Source organism: Pezoporus occidentalis, unplaced genomic scaffold, assembly GCF_034315485.1.
Source record: "Pezoporus occidentalis ecotype Australia unplaced genomic scaffold, CSIRO_AGI_Poc_V1 ctg34, whole genome shotgun sequence".
Lineage (NCBI taxonomy): Eukaryota > Metazoa > Chordata > Aves > Psittaciformes > Psittacidae > Pezoporus > Pezoporus occidentalis.
Genome location: NW_026915376.1, coordinates 3,678,077 through 3,696,041, shown reverse-complemented (window position 1 = coordinate 3,696,041; position 17,965 = coordinate 3,678,077). Strand labels below are relative to the sequence as shown.

The following is a 17,965-nucleotide window of genomic DNA, read 5'->3' as shown; positions in this document are numbered from 1 at the left end:
ATTATTTAAAGTGTCTGGGAGACTACAAAACCAAATAAGCCTATCCAAGCACAGAGGCTCTTTTCATAATACATTTTATTTCAGTTTCACTGGTTCTAAAGTATAGTTAAAACAGGAATTAAACTTGATGATACATTTGTGTGAATAATAATCTTTAGTGTTTAATCTCAAAAATTTTACACATGTTCTCTCTTATGTGATTTTTTCCAGATGGATTTTGAATTTCAGCCATCACTCTTTATGTTTCAAGCACTGTTTTTAATATTTGTGACAAATGTCATATGGCTCTGTTTTTCTAATTTAATAGTCAGAGGTTAAACAATGGTCTGTAGACAACATGATTAACTGAATTATTCAGTAAGTAGCAAATGTAAAACTAATGTCATCTTATACATCAGTAATTCTTAGTGCTGTAAAAACAACATTACAAGGAATAGCTGCAGACTCAAAACCATTGTAAGGCTTACCTTTGTTTCCCGGCTTGTGGGAAAAAAAATCTAACATGTTACAGCATCTAGAAAAAGTTTCTGTGAGAATCCAACTTTGTTTAAAATCAGTTGAGATAATGCTGTTCAAAAACAGGCTGTTTTTATGCCTGGGGTAACTGTAGTGAAGGCAATGGATCTACACCAGGTATGTAAATGCTCCATCCCTAGCAGTGTTTAGGCCAGGTTGGACAGAGCCTTGGGTGACATGGTCTAGGTTTGAGGCATCCTTGCCCATGGCAGGGGGTTGGAACTAGATGATATTAAGGTCTTTTCCGACCTTAACCATTCTATGATTCTATGAGTTATTCCTATTAACTTGCTAACTTTTCCACTGTGGAAATCTCCCATGGTTAAGTCATGACTAAATATTACGGAACGTGTGATTTAATGGGCAAGCCTTCTCTGAAGGCAAAGCACATTACTGTTAACATAAACACAACACTTCAAAAGACTGAAGGGATAGAGGGCCTCCTCTTACCAGTTCCAAAGACAGGGCATGGGAAGATTTCACAGTTATCACCCCAGCCAGCACCCAAGGTACAGCAGCATTCTTGTTTGGTTACATTGGATGTAAGCACATTGTCACAGAAATTAGCATCGTTCAGATTGTAATAGCATTCCTTCTTTCCATCTTCATGTTCATCAGGCTCTGCTGGGAGTTCTAAAGGTGAGAAAAAAACATAAATCACATAAGATGACGTGAAATGAATCAATTTTACAGAATCAGAACAGCCCCTGTGCCTCAATTTCACCACAGTGAAAAACAGCATTGTCAAGTAGGGAAGAGAATGGTTAAGTACGAATTTTGGTTGAACTTTTGTTCTTATAAAGAATGATGGAAGTTGATAACCTTCCTTTGACTTTTTCAGACCTGCTGTCCAGCTTGGCCGCAAAGGGATTCTTCACATTTGCACCTTTTATTTTTATGCAGTGCATGAAGTACCTGCTTTCATGCTCAGCTACCTAACTAAAGTACCCAACTACCGATGTACTGCTTTTCACATATGAGTTTGGAAGCTCTTCAGAAAGGTGAGCAAACATTACAACCTCGCTTTACAGATAAAGGAGCTAAGACAAAAACTGAAAAGGTCCAATTTTCAAAAGAATGAACGTTTCCAGCCCCTTTTAATTTCTCTGGGAAAAAAAAACATGTTCCACACTTGAATACAAGGCCCTTTATAGATTTTGCAAAAGTAAGCAACTGACTCCACAGTAAGCAGAGGAATATAATGCAGATATCAAGTTAACTGACTCTGTGGCTTTACTTTAAAATAGGCATCCAGCCAAGAAGTCAGATTTTCTGCCTTCAGTAGTTGAGTGGGTCCTCTCACAGTATTTATAAGGACTGGAGGCAAAATAGTCTCTCCCATAGATTCAATAAAACCCCCCTTTAATAGTCAAAAACCTTTCTAAAGCAATGCAGTCCTAAAGTACACCAAGAAGTGAGTTTCAAAAGAGATACCTAGTTAAAGCTTCTATGTTTTGCAGAACTCTGTCTATCTAACCTTGTACTTCCACAAAAATTCTCGTCGAGCTCAGAAGAAGGAACTGTCACATAAAATTGTTATTCACACTTGAGCAATATGAAAAACTTGTGAAAAAATATGGCCATCCATAAAGTAACCAAGTTCTAAAATCACAAATGTTCACATTTATTAATCATACCCAAAACTTTCTTCAGGAACTTCAGATAGATAAATCTTGAGGCTATTACTTTATTTCCTATTTATTCTGGGAAATTCATTATGCTTAGTGTAATTCATTACCCTTAATTCACAAAAACCTACTAGAACTTACTGCATGTTGGCTGATAGTCCATTGTTTGAGGTTTCATTCGTTGCTGCTCAGGCTTTCACATAATATACCAAGCGCAAGAAATTTCGCAAGTAACGCATGCATCCAGGCAGGAACTGAAACTTTATGCCTGAGTGACAGTGCATTTCAAAATGTTACAAGATTAGTAAGACCCAAAGAGTTGTGGTGTACAGACTACCTCTGCTCGCCTTGCAGTTCTTTCCATTAAAAAGTTTAAGGCTGACCCACGTAATGTATCGGTATAGCTGGTAAAGCCTAGTTCACCACATCATCTTCCCACCTCCATCTCCTGGAGATCAAGCTCAGCCTCTTTATGCCAGTTACAGGATGGTTTTATTTCTAATCCCATATAATGTCCTGGGTTCAGCAGTAGCAGTCATTTTTCCCCTTCTTGGTAGCTGGTGTAGTGCAGTGTTTTGACTTTCAGCTCGGGAACAGAGCTGATAACAAGCGATGTTTTGGTTTGGCCAAGGACTTTGTGAGCCTCATGCTCTGCCAGGGAGGAGGGGGAGCCAGGAGGAAGCAGAGACAGGACACCTGACCCAAACTGACCAAAGAGGTATTCCATACCACAGCACGTCATGCCCAGGATGTAACTGGGAGTTAGCCGGAAGGGCTGGGAGACTGCAGGGTTGGAGGAGGTATCGGTCAGAGCTTGGTCGGGCTGGGGGGGCGAGTTATCGGTCGGCTGGTCCAAATGTAGTGGGTTATCTCAATTGATTGTTCACAGTCAGTTACAGATTGATCTCCTCATTCTCTCTTTCCCCTACATCATCTCACCACCAGCCGTGGTTTAAACCACGACATCCACTTAAAAAATAATGGTTGTGAGGTGGGATCTTGAAGATAATGATTGTCCCACAAATGCTGCCCACCCCCATTGTCCCAAGCACATGGGGCAAGGCAACTTTACTGAGCATGCAAATAAGCATGCAAATATTAGATCTGTTTTGAAAAAAGCAGGTTTAAAAATGCCAGTATGGATTGCTTCTTGTTGCACTTCAATAGTATGGATGTGAGTAATAGTTCTTTAGGCTTCTAATTCCAAACAGACAATTGGATTTTTTTCTGTTTTCTTCAGAAAAATGACTGTTTCTCTTTAGGGAGGTTGAGGAGCTGGCAAGATACCTCTATTCAAACTCCGTACAATCTTGTCCCCTACAAGGCAAACTTTCCTTTGGTGTTTAGCCAGTGTAACTAAGTTGTACATTAAAGGGAACACCCAGCTGAGTGCTTATATCGTATTTGTTTGTTTAGTCTGTGGTCTCCCCTCATCAGATAATTACAATTTTCCATAATGTGCTGAATTTCATAAAGTGGGGTGAGTTTGTGGTATCTACTGCTAGCCGGTAAGGGCTATGTTAAGACTATGGTGTCACAGAAACACAACTGAACTAAAGCTGTTACTCCAAGGTGAGAGGGGAGACACCAGATTATACATTTTCCTTGGCCATTTGCCATCTGTTTAACTGAATCAAAGCCAAATCATCAACAGGAGAAAAAGTATGGCAGTTTTCATGCTGTTTACCAGAGCAAGAACACCAGAAGCTGCCCCAGGAGAAAGGGGAGACAATCTTATCATGTCATTGTTTATTCCCCTTTTACGTATGATGTGTTGGTTTCTCCTCCCATTATCTGTTCAGCAGCTTAAAAGTTTGTTGTTTACACAGCTGTGACTGAGGGTTAGTCAAGCAGGCGTCATGGATGTTTGGAAGGCAAATGAGACACAAATCTGCCTTTTTTTTTTGAAAACCAGGACCAGTCTGTGTCTACAGGCTTATAATTTCTCTCTCATACGTTATTAACCATTCAGTAAACAGGCTGGTTTTGAAAGTGGTTTCACTAGGTCTGTGGACAAAATATGATAGGAAAAGGATACTTATTTTTTTGGTATCATCGTTGTTTCAGGTTTTTTGTTGCTAGAAAATGTTAAATATCTCTCTACCTAAGGCATGGTGGTAAAGGAACATGATTTTCAGGTTGTTGATATGACTTTTCTATTAACTGTCTGTAAAAGAGTTGCTGCTAGATTGAACTCTGAAGTAATTAATAGAAATAGATTTATATACCTTAGAGTAACCTCGATCCAACAACATGCTTCAGCATGTGTTTGATAGAAAAAATCATACAGGATTCAGTGGATAATCAGGATATTAGCATATGCTTAGACTTCAGCATACACTTAAATATTTGCCTAAACAGTGCCCTGTTAATATCTGTGATGTGAAAATAACCTGAAATATATAGAACTGATGGGATTTTACATACTGCAGCTGAGAACTGACTCCTCTTATTCAAAGGTGGAATTAGTAAGGACATTGAATCTAAGACTATATTCACAGATAACTGAAGTTCAGATCATTATTTACTTTCAAAAGCCATGCATGTATTGCCTTTAACCCCCCTCACCCCTCCCAACAAATATGAAGAATTTCCTTTAAAGCGTTAAAGACCTTAAAGTTTAGGAAATTCAAAATTTGTACTCGGGCACCAAATCTGTAGCCTTGCGGAAGCTTTTGGATCAGATTTATAAACTGTTACTTGGCAGCCTCTTTTTTTTTGTGCTGGTGGTTGGTTAGATGCAGGAGGGTTCGATTTTGTTTTAATACAAATTACTCTAGGAGAGACTGTCATGTTTGGACACCAAAACTGTCAGTTTTACATAAAAATCCTAGTACATACTGTTAAATATCTTGCCATAAACAACTGGTCACATTTCATGTAACCAGGAGAGAACGACTTCGAAATTAGCTGTAGGTACCTAAGTGGGCCCTGGTACCTCGGTGAAGTACTTTCACTGGAATTCTGTTTATTGGCCGAGCTTAGATCATCTGTATTATAGTCCTCAAATACATACTATCCTTTCAGGTTCTGGATTCAATGCAATGAGATATATTAGTAATATATATGTTAATAATTTAGACGCATACTAGAGCATGCATTTTTTCTTATGTGGAAAGAATGAAAACCATGTTAATAAGGATTATTACTCAAACTGCATTCAGCTTGGTACTTGCTAGAAATTCATTGTAAGTGGCTTTACATGTCTTGTTAGAAGAATAAAGGAGAAGACTTTAACCCAAAGCATGCATTTTTTTTCCCTCTTAGGTACAAAGATGTGTAACAGCAAAGTCTCATCTAATACAAAAGAGTTCTTTCTGCTTTTCGATTTTACTTTCTCTCCCTTCTGAAGCGCTTGCTACATTTTGTGCTTAGCACGGTAGAGAGGAGGGGAATAAGATAATCAAACCTTGTACTGGTTTCTGTTTGCTAGTGGAACATGACAAGATGGGCCAGAATTCCCGATATGCACACTGAGAGGATTGTTTCAGGACACAGCTAACAATAGATGAATTTCCACCAAGTGAAATCTAAATAGAAAGAAGTCTCAAGATGGCAAGGGGAAGTGTGTACCCACAGCATTACACAAAGCTAACAGCCTTTAACCACATGCAAAAATGTTCCCAAATGATAGTAACTTTTCAACAATCTTCACTTATTTGCACTAGATACAAGGTGGATGAACGTTTCTTCATACACAAAAATAAAAAATGAGAAATAGGCAAAAGCTGAGTAAACCACTGAACTATAGGTATCTGCAACAGGATAATGCACATTAAATTCTTCCTTTCTGAAAACAGGCATGATGCAAGCTAATATTGGCAGATGATGTCCACATGTGCTGTAGGCACTCTCAAAGCACCACTCCTGACTTGAGCATGTGTTTGTCAAAGCCAGAGGATGTGGCTACTCCAGGGAGGCTACTTTGCAGGGAGATAACATGCTATTCCTATATGATCACGCTGCAGCTGGTTTCAGGTGAGGCTGAAGTATGCATTGCTGGGCCAAACAACACAGCTGTTTCTTGCTCATCCTGCCGTGAGCACATGGGGCTTATGGCACTTATAAATGGGGAGGAAAAGACTGGTTTTGTTCCCTCTTCAGCTGCACAAGTGCAATTGGGTCCCAGCACAAAATAAGAATAAGCACAGTGAGCATATGTAGAATAATGAAGTGTGCGCTGTCAGCTCCTAAAACGTCCCATCCAGTGGTACATGGGGCAGTGTCACCACTTGACTAGTCAGTCTCTGAGGTCTTGAGAAACAGAAGCCAACTGACAACAGGAAAAAAAAACAACCCAGCAAGGCTGCAGGATATACAGGAAAGCAAAAATCCTAAACAGACCTAACAACAGTACTTTCCTCCTTTAACTTTGGAACTAAAATAAACAGTAATATCTCTATTCCTAATACTGCCACTTTTAGTGGAGTTCAAGAGCACATGGGGTGTACAAGAGTACATCTCACTGGGTCCCAATTTGCGTGTTTTCTGGTCTCCTATGATTCTATATTCTTCCTCAGTGATCTTACTAGACAAGAGGCAAAGATGAAACACATGATTTGTTAGGGCCCAATGAAGGCTGGAGGGAAAGAAGAATGGCTTCGCTCCAAACTGGTAACAGTAAAGCTCTGTTCTACTGGTGAGGACAAAATGGAGTTAGTACTGATAGTAGAGTATTCCTCTGTTGACAGTACTGATGTAAGCTGTAGAACCTGCATCCTGGCACTAAAGCCAGTTATTTTAAAGCTTTCCGAAAGCTGGATCAGCCTCAGCCTGCAGTGTAAGAACAAAAGAAGAAGAATACCAAGATTTGCATTCTGGAGGGGAAAAAAAGCTGCACAAGTAAATCCCTTCATTTCTCATACTCTGGTGCTCCTTAGTGTGGGCTTGTTCCTTTCTCCAAACTGGATCAGCGCAGAAATGTGGAGACAACTTTCAGAGTTTTAAACTCATTTTAACAAGCATATTTCTAGTAGTATTTGCAATACCCAAAATACCTGATAACAAAAGCTCACAAATGCAGCACAACGGACTACGAGGAAAAATAGGACATAGGAAAAAATTTTGAGTATACGAGGCAAGGGCACTCAAAAAGGCCCTCAGAGAGAATGACGACAATTCAGTGTTTTGGTTTTTTGCTTTCCTAACTACCTTTTCTGAGGACGTATGTTAGTACTAGGTAAAGCTAACAGGTGACTGGTATATGCAAATTTTGGTTTTAATCGTATGCTCCATTAAACATTGTCTGAGTGTACTAGTGGATGTCTGTAAAAATCTGAACTGAAAATAAGCTCACTCATCACAGACTTGGTTCCATATCATGTTTCATTCTTACAGTACAGCAAACAAGAGACTGTTTATTCTCAACTGCTGTAACTATTCATTATGACTGCCAAGTCTGTTGATGCATCAGAATTAAAAGGTGTTTCTGCTGTATTTTCACTCCTAATGATTCACTGATAGCATATTCCATGCTAGAAAAGCTTCTTCTCACGCAGACTTTCAAGAAGACAATTTTTTTCTGTTATAGTTAAAGCAACACCAGCATTTAAATCAACTTTAACTTTCCATTGGTTACATATGCAGTGGAAATCAGGCCAAGCATGCAAAAATCCACTGGCATTTTACCTGGTGAGGTACGGAAGCGACACTGTCCGGTCATCGGATCATACTCCTGGTTTTCATCAGAGCACAGGCACAAGAAAGAACCATCCACATTTTCACAGAGGGCTTCGCCACATACTCCACTCAGCATTTCACATTCATTCACATCTGGGGGAAAAATCCAAACCATAAATCAACCCAGACCCATTACTGACAGTTTGTTCTTTTATCTGCTGTATCTGTGCCAATATTGTCTGTCAGATTACAGATCAGATCTCTGGAGAAGGATTAAAAACTCACTAATACCTATGTGGATTCATAAACAAGTAGTCAGTCCTCTGAAAAAAAGGCCCCTGAAAGCCACAGTACAGTTTATAGGTGCTGATTAGGTGCTGCTTGTAGACCAGAACACTGGCTTTAGTTTTTTCTTTTTTTTTTTTTTTGGGGGGGGGTGTGTGTCTTTCTAATTTTTAAATACTTGCTTTTCTAAATACCCTTTTCTTGGGATTTAAGATTCAGACTAATTTTCTTTGTTTTCTTAACTTACTTTATGATCAAAATTCCACTGAACTCAAGGAGCACAATGAGTAGGTTTTGTTGCAATTCTGACTGCAGTATGAAAAGAGAATTTCCTTTTCTCCACAAAATCCTATTTTCCTCATGAACATTCACTGCACAATGAATTCCTCATCTCATCACCATCCCCACCCCCTGCCTCTGGTATGCACAATCTCACAGGCTGCTCTGGAACCCACCAGGTTTCCCAGGGAGCCCCTGCTGAATGCTGCAAATTTCCCCTCCCCCAAAACCCCACATATTTTTAACTTGGATTCTGTATGCCTGCTAACTAGTCAAACATGAAATGCTTTTTTGATTGATGAGAGAGTTGTCTGCTGTTTAAACAAGGGTTACCAGATACTGTCAGGTTCACTTAACTTTACTCCCTTTTCAGTTGCTGAAGTTTATGCTTGAAAATCTACTTTTCTACTAATGACAGACTCTAAAAATCATAATTTGTGTGCAACAATTCAAAAATGTCTATAATCGAGTGGGGTTGCTAAAGTGTAACTTGTGAGGCAATGCTTTATCCTTTGAATCTCTTATCCACCAAGAATGAAAGTCTTGTCATATGACTGAATGGCAATTTTGTGTATTTTTACTTAAATATACATTTTAACATGTGGTTTGCTCAGCACTTCTAAAATGTAGTTAGATTTTTGTTTATCTTATTTTTGTTTCTCTTTGTTTATTCCTTACTTATTAGCTTTTTGTTTATATTTTTTGTTTATCTTTCTTTATTCCTTACTTTTGTTTTAAGGAATTTGGGGAATGTTGCCCGGAAATAAAGAGACTTACCTTCTCCTAACATTATTTTGGTAGAAAACTGGCGCCAAAAATTAAGAGTATTTTATATTATATCACATCTACAATAAAAAACCCACATTATTTTATGGTGCAGAATCAGTTCACTGGCGACTCAAAATTTAATTTAGTTTTACACGAGATTTTGATTCTTTTTTTTTTCCTTTATTTGTTTTCACCCATGGAAAGTCACTGTATGCAAAGATAAACATTGGTATGTTGCAAACTAAGTGCCAAATGGCATAAAGAATTTTGTAATAAAACTATTTAATATATTAGAAAACACATACAAACACTTCTGTAAAACTTCAAACTCCCCTCTGCTCAGTATTCCATTTAGGTCTCTGTTCCTGGCAAATGTGTTTCATGCCGAGTCTGGGTTGAAGAAACTGCTTAATGAATACCTTTCCTTGATCCGGTACTAATTTTTTATTAGAAACTTGTGCTGCCTCAGATGGTTCTCAGGTCCAGCCACCGCCATTAGCAACAGACCTGGAAACCCATTACTCAAGAGAAATGTGTAGTATTTACACCTTTACAGAAATGTCACATTTTTCACGGCGATAGGTGTCATTCTTGGAGCTCAAAGCCAAACTTAAAATGTGTACAAATACAATGTACCTAGGGAGGTGTGCCATCTGACTCCCACTGGCTGTACCACATGCCAGACATGATTTCCTGCAGGGGGTAGTACAGAGTTCTGGTTATTCAGCTAAAGGACTAAACAGATGTTGCATTTAAATAGGCTAATGTATTAACTTCAGTATCGTATGGTTTATATTTGTGAATGGGCCTGAGGTGCAGCAATAGTGAGGTTTCTTGCGGTGGTTTGGGTTGGTTTTTTTTCAGAGATGAAATGTGTGGCTCAACTTATTTGGTGTTGGTTTCCATTTGAGCCTAATAACGAACTCTCATTGAATGGATACATAGTTAAGTTTCCCATACAAAGTTCACTGAGTAAAGCAGAGCTCAACTGCTCAACCTTACTTTACTAGTAAAGTAGTACAACTTCAGTAAAAAACAATGTAAACCAAAAATGTTCTTGTGAAGAAATGCATTTTGCTCATAATGCCACTCTGCTCACTAGAACCTTGCAGGAAAGACTGCTTGCATCTAAGAACTCACCTGTACACCCTTGCCCATCCTGTAGATCCTGATACCCTTGGTAACAGAGGCAGCGGTAGGAGCCATCCATATTTTCACAGAAGCCGTGACTGCCACATGTTGTGCTGTTTGCACATTCATCAACATCTGCAAGGAAGAATTATAACATCAGACAAGGTGTGTGACAGGGGCAGACACGCGTGAAGAGGGCAAAAACCCAGCAGAGCCATTTTTGCAAAGAGATGCGGTTGTATCTCTCTGTACACTGGGAAGGAAAACGCAAAGGATGAGACAAAAATTTAATGTGAGCATACATACAATTTAAGAGATTGTTTCAGTGTTAACTTTGTACAAAACTTCAGGCAATGGTTTTGGTCAACTGTCTCCCATCTGTTTCACCAAACCTGCCAATCATGCCACAATGTTACATACCAGAATAATGCATAGTTTAAATATGACCATCTCTCTGACTGCCTTACAGATTCTGCCAGTGTAGCATTATACAGTCAACAACACGTGTGAAACTGGACCCACTGTGCCTACCAGAAGAGCTCAAGAGCATGGTTGCATCCGCTATGCAGAAGATTTCATTGTGCACAGATCTCATTCTGGGTCTCAGCACAGAAGAGAATTTCATGGTGCATGTGTGGCGGTGATTCTCTGTGCACTGTGCCTTTTGGCTTTAATCTTGTAAATTTACACAGATGAATAATCTTACTCAGGTAGGCAGAGCAATTACAGTGCCCCCATGCTTTCTGTACTGGCCCTTTCATTTATAGTTCCCATATGTGGTTTGCTGGCCTTACAAGTTAAGAGTCATCTGCTTGAGTAAGTCTGTTCTTTGACTCAACTGTACATCATCCTATAATGAAGCAGAGCTGCTTGTGGCAGAATCTGTAAGTTCTGCTTGTAAGGCAGATCCTGTAAGTTATAATACACCTGTAAGTGTATTATAAGTGCTAGGAATGTATTATTTTTATCTTCACTCCAAGTAAGACCTAAACCCAAGGCCATGACCATCTGTAGTCATTAAAGATATTGCGGTATGTTTTTCAGGAAGAACATTAACTGAAACTGGGGACCTGCCAGGATAGCAGAATTAGTATCTTCTGCCTTCTAAATTCCTCTGCAGTTTGAAGCAGAGAAATTACTGTTATATTTCTTCCCTAGAAGCTACTATGACTGTTAAGTAAGGCTGCTGTCTGCTTCGAATTGCCTTCTGTACTGTGCCTCAGGGATCATCTTCATTATAAACGGTGAATAAAGTGATTAGCTTTTGATTTATGATGCAGCCTGCCATTATTCTACCTCCAGTGAAGGCCTTTGGTACTCACTGAACTAAGAAGCTGGTGGGATCGAGTCCTGCACTGCCAGAGAGACAATTTCTTTGAACAGGGGAGCAGCGCTGCTGCTTAGTGTCTTTCTGAAAGGTGAGAGTAGGGCTCAAGCATAGTCCTGTCTGCTCCTCCAGCTTTTCACAGCTGTCTCAAAGGCCAAGAAAAGGCAGCAAAGATGCACCTCATTCTCCTCCTGACAGTGCTCACCAAGCTTGGGCATTTTAAATTGTATTTTATGCTCAGCTGAAAGGGAATTCTTGGTCTTTAAACCATGTGGTCAGCAGGTCCCCAAGCTAACCAAGTATTAGCAACATGGCATTACCATCCACACAGGTTACCTGTTGTGCTGCCCTCTTGCTCCCCAAGTGCTCAAATTCATTCACATATGCTCTGCCTGCCTCAGGAAGAAGCTTTTTTGGGTCTTGAAAAACAGCTTTTCTTATGAGCTGTGGCTGGGGTCTGAAGGTCTGAACAGTTTAGAATCCAATCCAGCTAGGCCAGAAGAGACTACGCACAACCTCTTGCTGCTGTGCACTATACCTGTGTAACATATTTTAGTATTTAATCTTGTGATCCTCAGAGTTTCACATATCTGGTCAAAAAATGTGAATACTCTCTCTTATTCCCTGTTAAGAAAAGCGAAGTAATTCAAAATGAGTGAACAGCGGTGGATTGACATAGAGGAATTTAAGACAACAGGGATTAATACAGTGTTTGTATTTTCAGTGTCCAGCTATAGTTTAACAACAAAAGCTCCTGAGCCATGAGACAGTTACTCTGTTAAAAGCCTAGAGAGAAGGAACTACAACTGGGGATTTTAGAATTACCTAAATTACAGTATTTCTCTTCCTTAGTAGCTAAATGTTGAAGGAAACAGATAGGGGAATGGATCATGCAGCTGGTTCTCCAAAGGTAAATTAAGGTCATTGACTAAAAAGCTGCAGAAACAAAACTTGTGATTGCAGCAAGTGTCCTAATTTAGTATATAATATAGCCACAGAAGACAGTTTGGTTTTTCCAAAGTACACAGTCTGAACATGACTGGATCTTTTGGTGCATGGGAAATTACAGAGAAGGTCCAAGCCCCAAATATTTTCCCTTATCTAGACAGCTTGCTCAAAGGACTCCTATTTTATAGCCAGAAAGGGCATTTGTTTCTTTAATCATCCTGTAGAGCAAGAGGCTTGTAATCAGCAATTCTGTTGCTACAGGGAGAAAAACTAAATATGAAACTAATAAATCCTGTGTCTATATAGTGACTAAAGCAGTTCTCTGTAATTAGAACCTGGTTTAGAATCCATGACTCAGTGCTGCTTGCTTTAATCAAAACTCCTTTGATCTAACATCATCAGGTTCTAAAGAAAGGCAAAACGTGTGTGCTCAAGCGCACTCCTGTTCAGCTCAACACTGTGCTCCTGTTTTCTGCCAAACTGAACAAGATGAAGGCATGCCTAACCCCAGGTGTGATTTAAATCTCACTGAAATCTACTTACATGGCAAAGTGGCTGGAAGAGGAAGTGTTTTCTAGAACAGTTCTATAAAGTGCTTAGGGGACAGAGGTCTGATTCTGAGACTTCCAGGGCTGCCCATAACATCCATACATAAAAATCACATAATGATAAAATCATAAAAATATGCATTTGAATAAAGACTTCGGTCATCTAGAGGCAAAAATGCTGGATGGTCATTCCAACGTTACCATGATGCGGGTAAGAAAGAGATTCTTGTTTTTCCCTTTGTGGTCTTACTTCTCTAGCCAGCATCCAGGTAAGTAGTAGTGGATGCCCTAAAACATCTCTGTCACCAACTATGAGAAGGCTGGTGAAGTCTGTGATTACCCACTGGGAAATAAGAAGGTAGCTCAGACGGGCCACTGGAGATGTATACTTGAATCTATGTTTGACAGGATCCTGAGCTTTCTTACTTACACATTTAACCAGAGATTTAGTGAAGCTGTGAAGTTGTCTACTGCATAAAATTTACTCCATGTGACAGATAATACTCTGCCCCAAGAGCAGTCCTAGATTTACCATATGGTTTTCTTAGTTGCCTTGTCTTCCCTATATACAGGCAAGTTATGGTTCTGACACGCAGTTACAGCAAACATTTATTATCTTAAAATGCCTGTGGTGGCAGAGGTAACAGTTATGCACTGTTCGCAGCTCTGCTCTTTGTGCCGCCAGTTTTCAGACTACTTACGTATGCAGACATCTTAAGCAATGGACAATGTAGCATCTTTGTGTACAGATTTGTACGTTACTCTTTGATCACAGAATGATTTGTGAATGCCCCATGCAAGTATCCAAAAGGCTCAGACATGTTGACTTATTCAGTGGACTAGTATAGGATGGCAGGATACAAGACAGCAAGTGAGGGGAAAGGAAGAAGCAGAGGTTGGAGAGATCTGGTGGGATGTGCAAGTTATTTTGGCATACCTGTTGAGGTAGGCAGTGAAGCCTTGGTCTTGGAGCAGAGAGAGGGAAAAGTGAGAGAGCCACTGAGACACGTATGGGATTGGACATGGAGACAGAGAAGGCGCTTGGGGCAGGGTACTGACTTAAGCGCCAGAGAACTTGAGTTTTTGCCAACCCAGTTGACTAGCAGCCAACTGGGTAAAATGCTGCCTTTACAGGAGCACCAGAGAGATCAACAGGGAGCAAATGAGTGCTCCAAGAACCTCCTTTTCAGAGATTCTGGTGCAGCCAAATTGCTGAGCCTGGGGCCAGGTGGCAGTGGAACGTCACTGCCGCAATAGAAGTTTGTCTACACCTTGGAAGAAGACAGTCTCCACAGCTGTTCAGTTTACTTTGGCCAATGGACACAAAAACTCCATGCCAGAACTGAACCACATGGGGTTCTTGAATGTTTTATGTTGCTGTTGTTTCTGACTTTTAAAAAAAAATGAGTCAAGCTCATACAAAACAAGTCTGGAGATACGGAAAATCTGCTCTCCAGGTACAAAGAGGCATGTGAATCCAGCAGAATTTCCTCAGGTTCTTTCTCTGATGGTATAAACAGTTAATCTCACTCACTTAACTAGAAGTAAATTCACAGAGGCACCCAGTGTAAAGAACAGTAGCTCCTGTGGCTGGAAGTCACATCTTAGTACCTGGAATGTCATACGCTCCTTTTGTTTCTGTTCCTTTTGTTTCATCTTGCCTTTCACGTGAAGCAGACACCACTACAAACACTAACAATGATGCCACCAGTGCTCCCTCAAAGTGAGTTTTTTCAACTCTAGAATTGTTTTTATTAAAATGACAGAATGGAGAAACTAACTGGTAGTTTCAGAACTGCTTCTGCTGTTTCAGAAGACTAGGAGTACCCTTGCTTCGCCAAGTTATTAAAATACTTTTCCAAGTGCTGAATATAAAGTCTGATCTGTATTCCATACACACCGCTGATTACTTGTGAAGCATGCTCAACTGGTTTTGTACTTGTTGTTTGATTCTTCATTAAAATGTTCCAAAACTATTCACAATTCTGGAAATAAGATCTTTTGATTTCATCTTTTTCTATTTCGTAAAAGCTTGGGCTTTTTGTCCTAATGGAGATATAGAGATTAACTTCATACTAACCCTTTCCTTAGAACTGGGCTACTTTATCCAGACAGGGGGGCTCATTTTTTCTGGTACATCCCTCCCAGACTTAGATGCCACTGACTTTTTTTTTTAAAGCTGTGTTTCTATTCAGTTCTGCCTTCTTTAATTTCTGAGAGTTTGATTTCACAAGGTTAGTAAGTGTTCTTATAACTTCGGTTTGGAATAAAGTGTTTGGTTTCTACTAAAGCAGGCTGCATTCTTCTCTGACCACTTTTTTTTAGCTATGCTCAGCAGTGAAGCAAAGCACCTGCTACTACTTTTCTTGTGGAGAAACTGAAGATATTTGGCCATATCCTTCCTTAACATTGGGTGAAATATGAACATTGGTACATGCTGCCAAAAGAGTCCTTTAAAATGCTTTGGAATTATCTTCATTACTTGAAATCACAAAATACTGTCTTGTCCATCAATCGCTGGAGTTATTCAGATTCACTCTCTTCAGCCTACTTGACCAGGCTTTTGTCTTGGCAGTAAGAGTGTCTCTTTCGACTTATGCCATGATTACAAAATAAAGTAAATGTTTAGAGAAGGAAAAGCACTAAAAATACTGTGGAATTCTTTCTGGTTATCAATAATAACTAAACCACAAAGAGTGTGTGTGATGTCATACTATACCTAAATATACAGCACTTACTCCCCTTACATCAGCATAACAGTACTCCTACCAGCAGTGTATTTCATTTCATTAGCTGTTATATCACTAACTATAGCATGTAGCAGGTTATAGTTAACCTATATAGTTATATACTAACTATGGCATGTAGCAGGTTATATGCCTGCTCAGATAATAATGCCATAATGCTTATTACCCCCTGGTAAAAGTAGGGGGAGTAGAGCAACAGTCAGAAGTTTCAACACACCGCCACCGCTGAAGGAAGAACCTTTTCACTGTCTCTAAGTGAACTATAAGAAGAGCTGGGCCATGAAAACAAATTAAATATGGATCTATTGGCCTATAATCTGGGACAGAGAACAATTTGCTTAATTCTTGGATGCTAGGGATCCACTAGCTGTAGGTTGTAACAGTGAGCTATGATCTGCTCAGTGCTTCTCCTCTACATGCATTCTGCCGAACTACTAGCATGATTTTTTTTCCCCTTCTGAACTTTTCCCACAAGGCTTCTTGCCTTGAACAGCCCTCTCATCCATGAGAACAGCCATTCATCATCCAGAATGTAAATGAGGGGAAGTAGAAAGTAAACGAGGGGAGTTTTTGTTTTCTGCCAGCATCACTGACTACACAAAACTGCGTTATCTTCTTGGTATCATTGAGCACCAGTCTCCTTTTTTAAATTCAGTGTAGAAGAGCAGCATCACCTCAAGTGCGTGCATGCCATTAACTGGCTTTAGACCTGTAAAGATCTGATTACTGGTATTATTTACTCCATTTCTGCCATTTCAAGAAGGTCTTACCCACTGAACCTCATCAGAAGCGTGAGTTCCAAACTCACTTTACATGCATTTTATATATAGCAAAGATGCGAGAAATAAATATAAGACAGAAATAATTTCTCATCTATGAAGGTATTTTCACATTATTGCAGATGTCTACTGCTTTCATATATCTTAACATCAGAATGTCATTCCCTTCTTTGCCACAGTTAGGTCAGCATTCATTGTGTAATCTACTATTAAGACAACAAAATTATTAGAAATCAAGAAAAGTAAAATACAGCTCGTAACAAACATTAACTCCATTATGTTGCCCATTTCGTACATTTCCTGTTACACTTCTTAAGATTCAAACAGCAGTATAACATACCAGGCACTTACAAGAAAAAGCACAAAGGACCTTAGATGGCAGACTGCAGAGTTAATAGTGGATTTGGGGTATCAGACCCAAAATGACCACTTTTCTCGCCCAAGTAATAACAGCAAATCAATAGGAATCCATTATTGTAACTTGCCTCACCTTCACATCTTCGGTGATCTGCAGATACAGAAAAGCCCCTCTCACATATGCACTGGTAGGAACCATCTGTGTTTAGACACTCCCCATGAGGTGTGCAAAGGTCAGATCTCTCACATTCATTGATATCTGAAAACAGACATATTAATTGCTTTGCAAATCATAATATCCTTAATATTCAGCCTAAGTTCCATTAGTCTTAAAAGCAGCTTTGAATTCCACCAGCTGCAGCTATGCAAACAGCTATGTAAATGGGGCTCATTTTCCAGAGTAACCAAATCTTCTGGGATCGTTCTTAAGCTCTGTATAGGCATCAGTATGTTCTGCTGCATCATACTCTCCCTGCATCACTCTCTGTGATGATGAGCAGATGAGAGTGGTTTGTGAGTTATCAGTACAAGCTCTGTACTAGCCAACATTTCTTCTGTGTTCAGGGAATTCTCAGACTGCTCCACCTCATTGCTTTCTGACTGCTGCATGCTGGTCAGCTTGTGCATCTGGATCCATGCATTACCAGCAGGTCTAGACTTGCATCTTTCCCAGTAGGCTGATTTTGTATAATTTCAAGCCAAACGCTGATGGGGAGTGGGAATGTTCCCAAAAGGTTGCTATACAAGAGCCTGTCATCATTGCTTTTTTTTGGTTGTGGTTTGTTTTTGTTTTTCTTTTTTTAACACAGAAAGCACTTTTCAAACACTGCCTTTCAAACTTGTGAATTTAAACCCCAAGCACTGCTTTCTAACCGATCTCTCATCTTAACAACAAAACCTGCCATCAGTGCTTAAGGACTGCATTTAATCATTAAGGAGGTAGTGCTTTCACATGAATTACCATTCACATTGTAATTGCACTTTTGTATTTTGCTTTACAAAAAGCTATTAAGAAGTTTTCAACACCATGCTG

At 39.6% G+C, this 17,965-nt stretch overlaps 1 protein-coding gene and 1 long non-coding RNA gene across 9 annotated transcripts in view; one reads left to right on the top strand and one right to left on the bottom strand.

Moving 5' to 3' along the window:
- The window catches only part of LTBP1 (latent transforming growth factor beta binding protein 1), a 196,397-nt gene that overhangs the window by 23,281 nt on the left and 155,151 nt on the right, over window positions 1-17,965 (bottom strand). For all 8 annotated transcript variants that reach the window (XM_062629565.1, XM_062629567.1, XM_062629570.1 and 5 more), the window contains 4 exons: window positions 17,066-17,191; window positions 10,236-10,361; window positions 7,773-7,916; window positions 967-1,149 (listed from right to left, as the gene is read on the bottom strand). In XM_062629565.1, the coding sequence (XP_062485549.1) occupies window positions 967-1,149; window positions 7,773-7,916; window positions 10,236-10,361; window positions 17,066-17,191 (579 nt within the window). The remainder of the gene's footprint in view (window positions 1-966; window positions 1,150-7,772; window positions 7,917-10,235; window positions 10,362-17,065; window positions 17,192-17,965) is intronic.
- On the top strand, window positions 1,048-14,966 carry LOC134169217 (uncharacterized). Its single transcript, XR_009966818.1, has 3 exons — window positions 1,048-1,264; window positions 1,358-1,517; window positions 14,184-14,966. It is a non-coding gene; the product is annotated as an uncharacterized LOC134169217 (long non-coding RNA).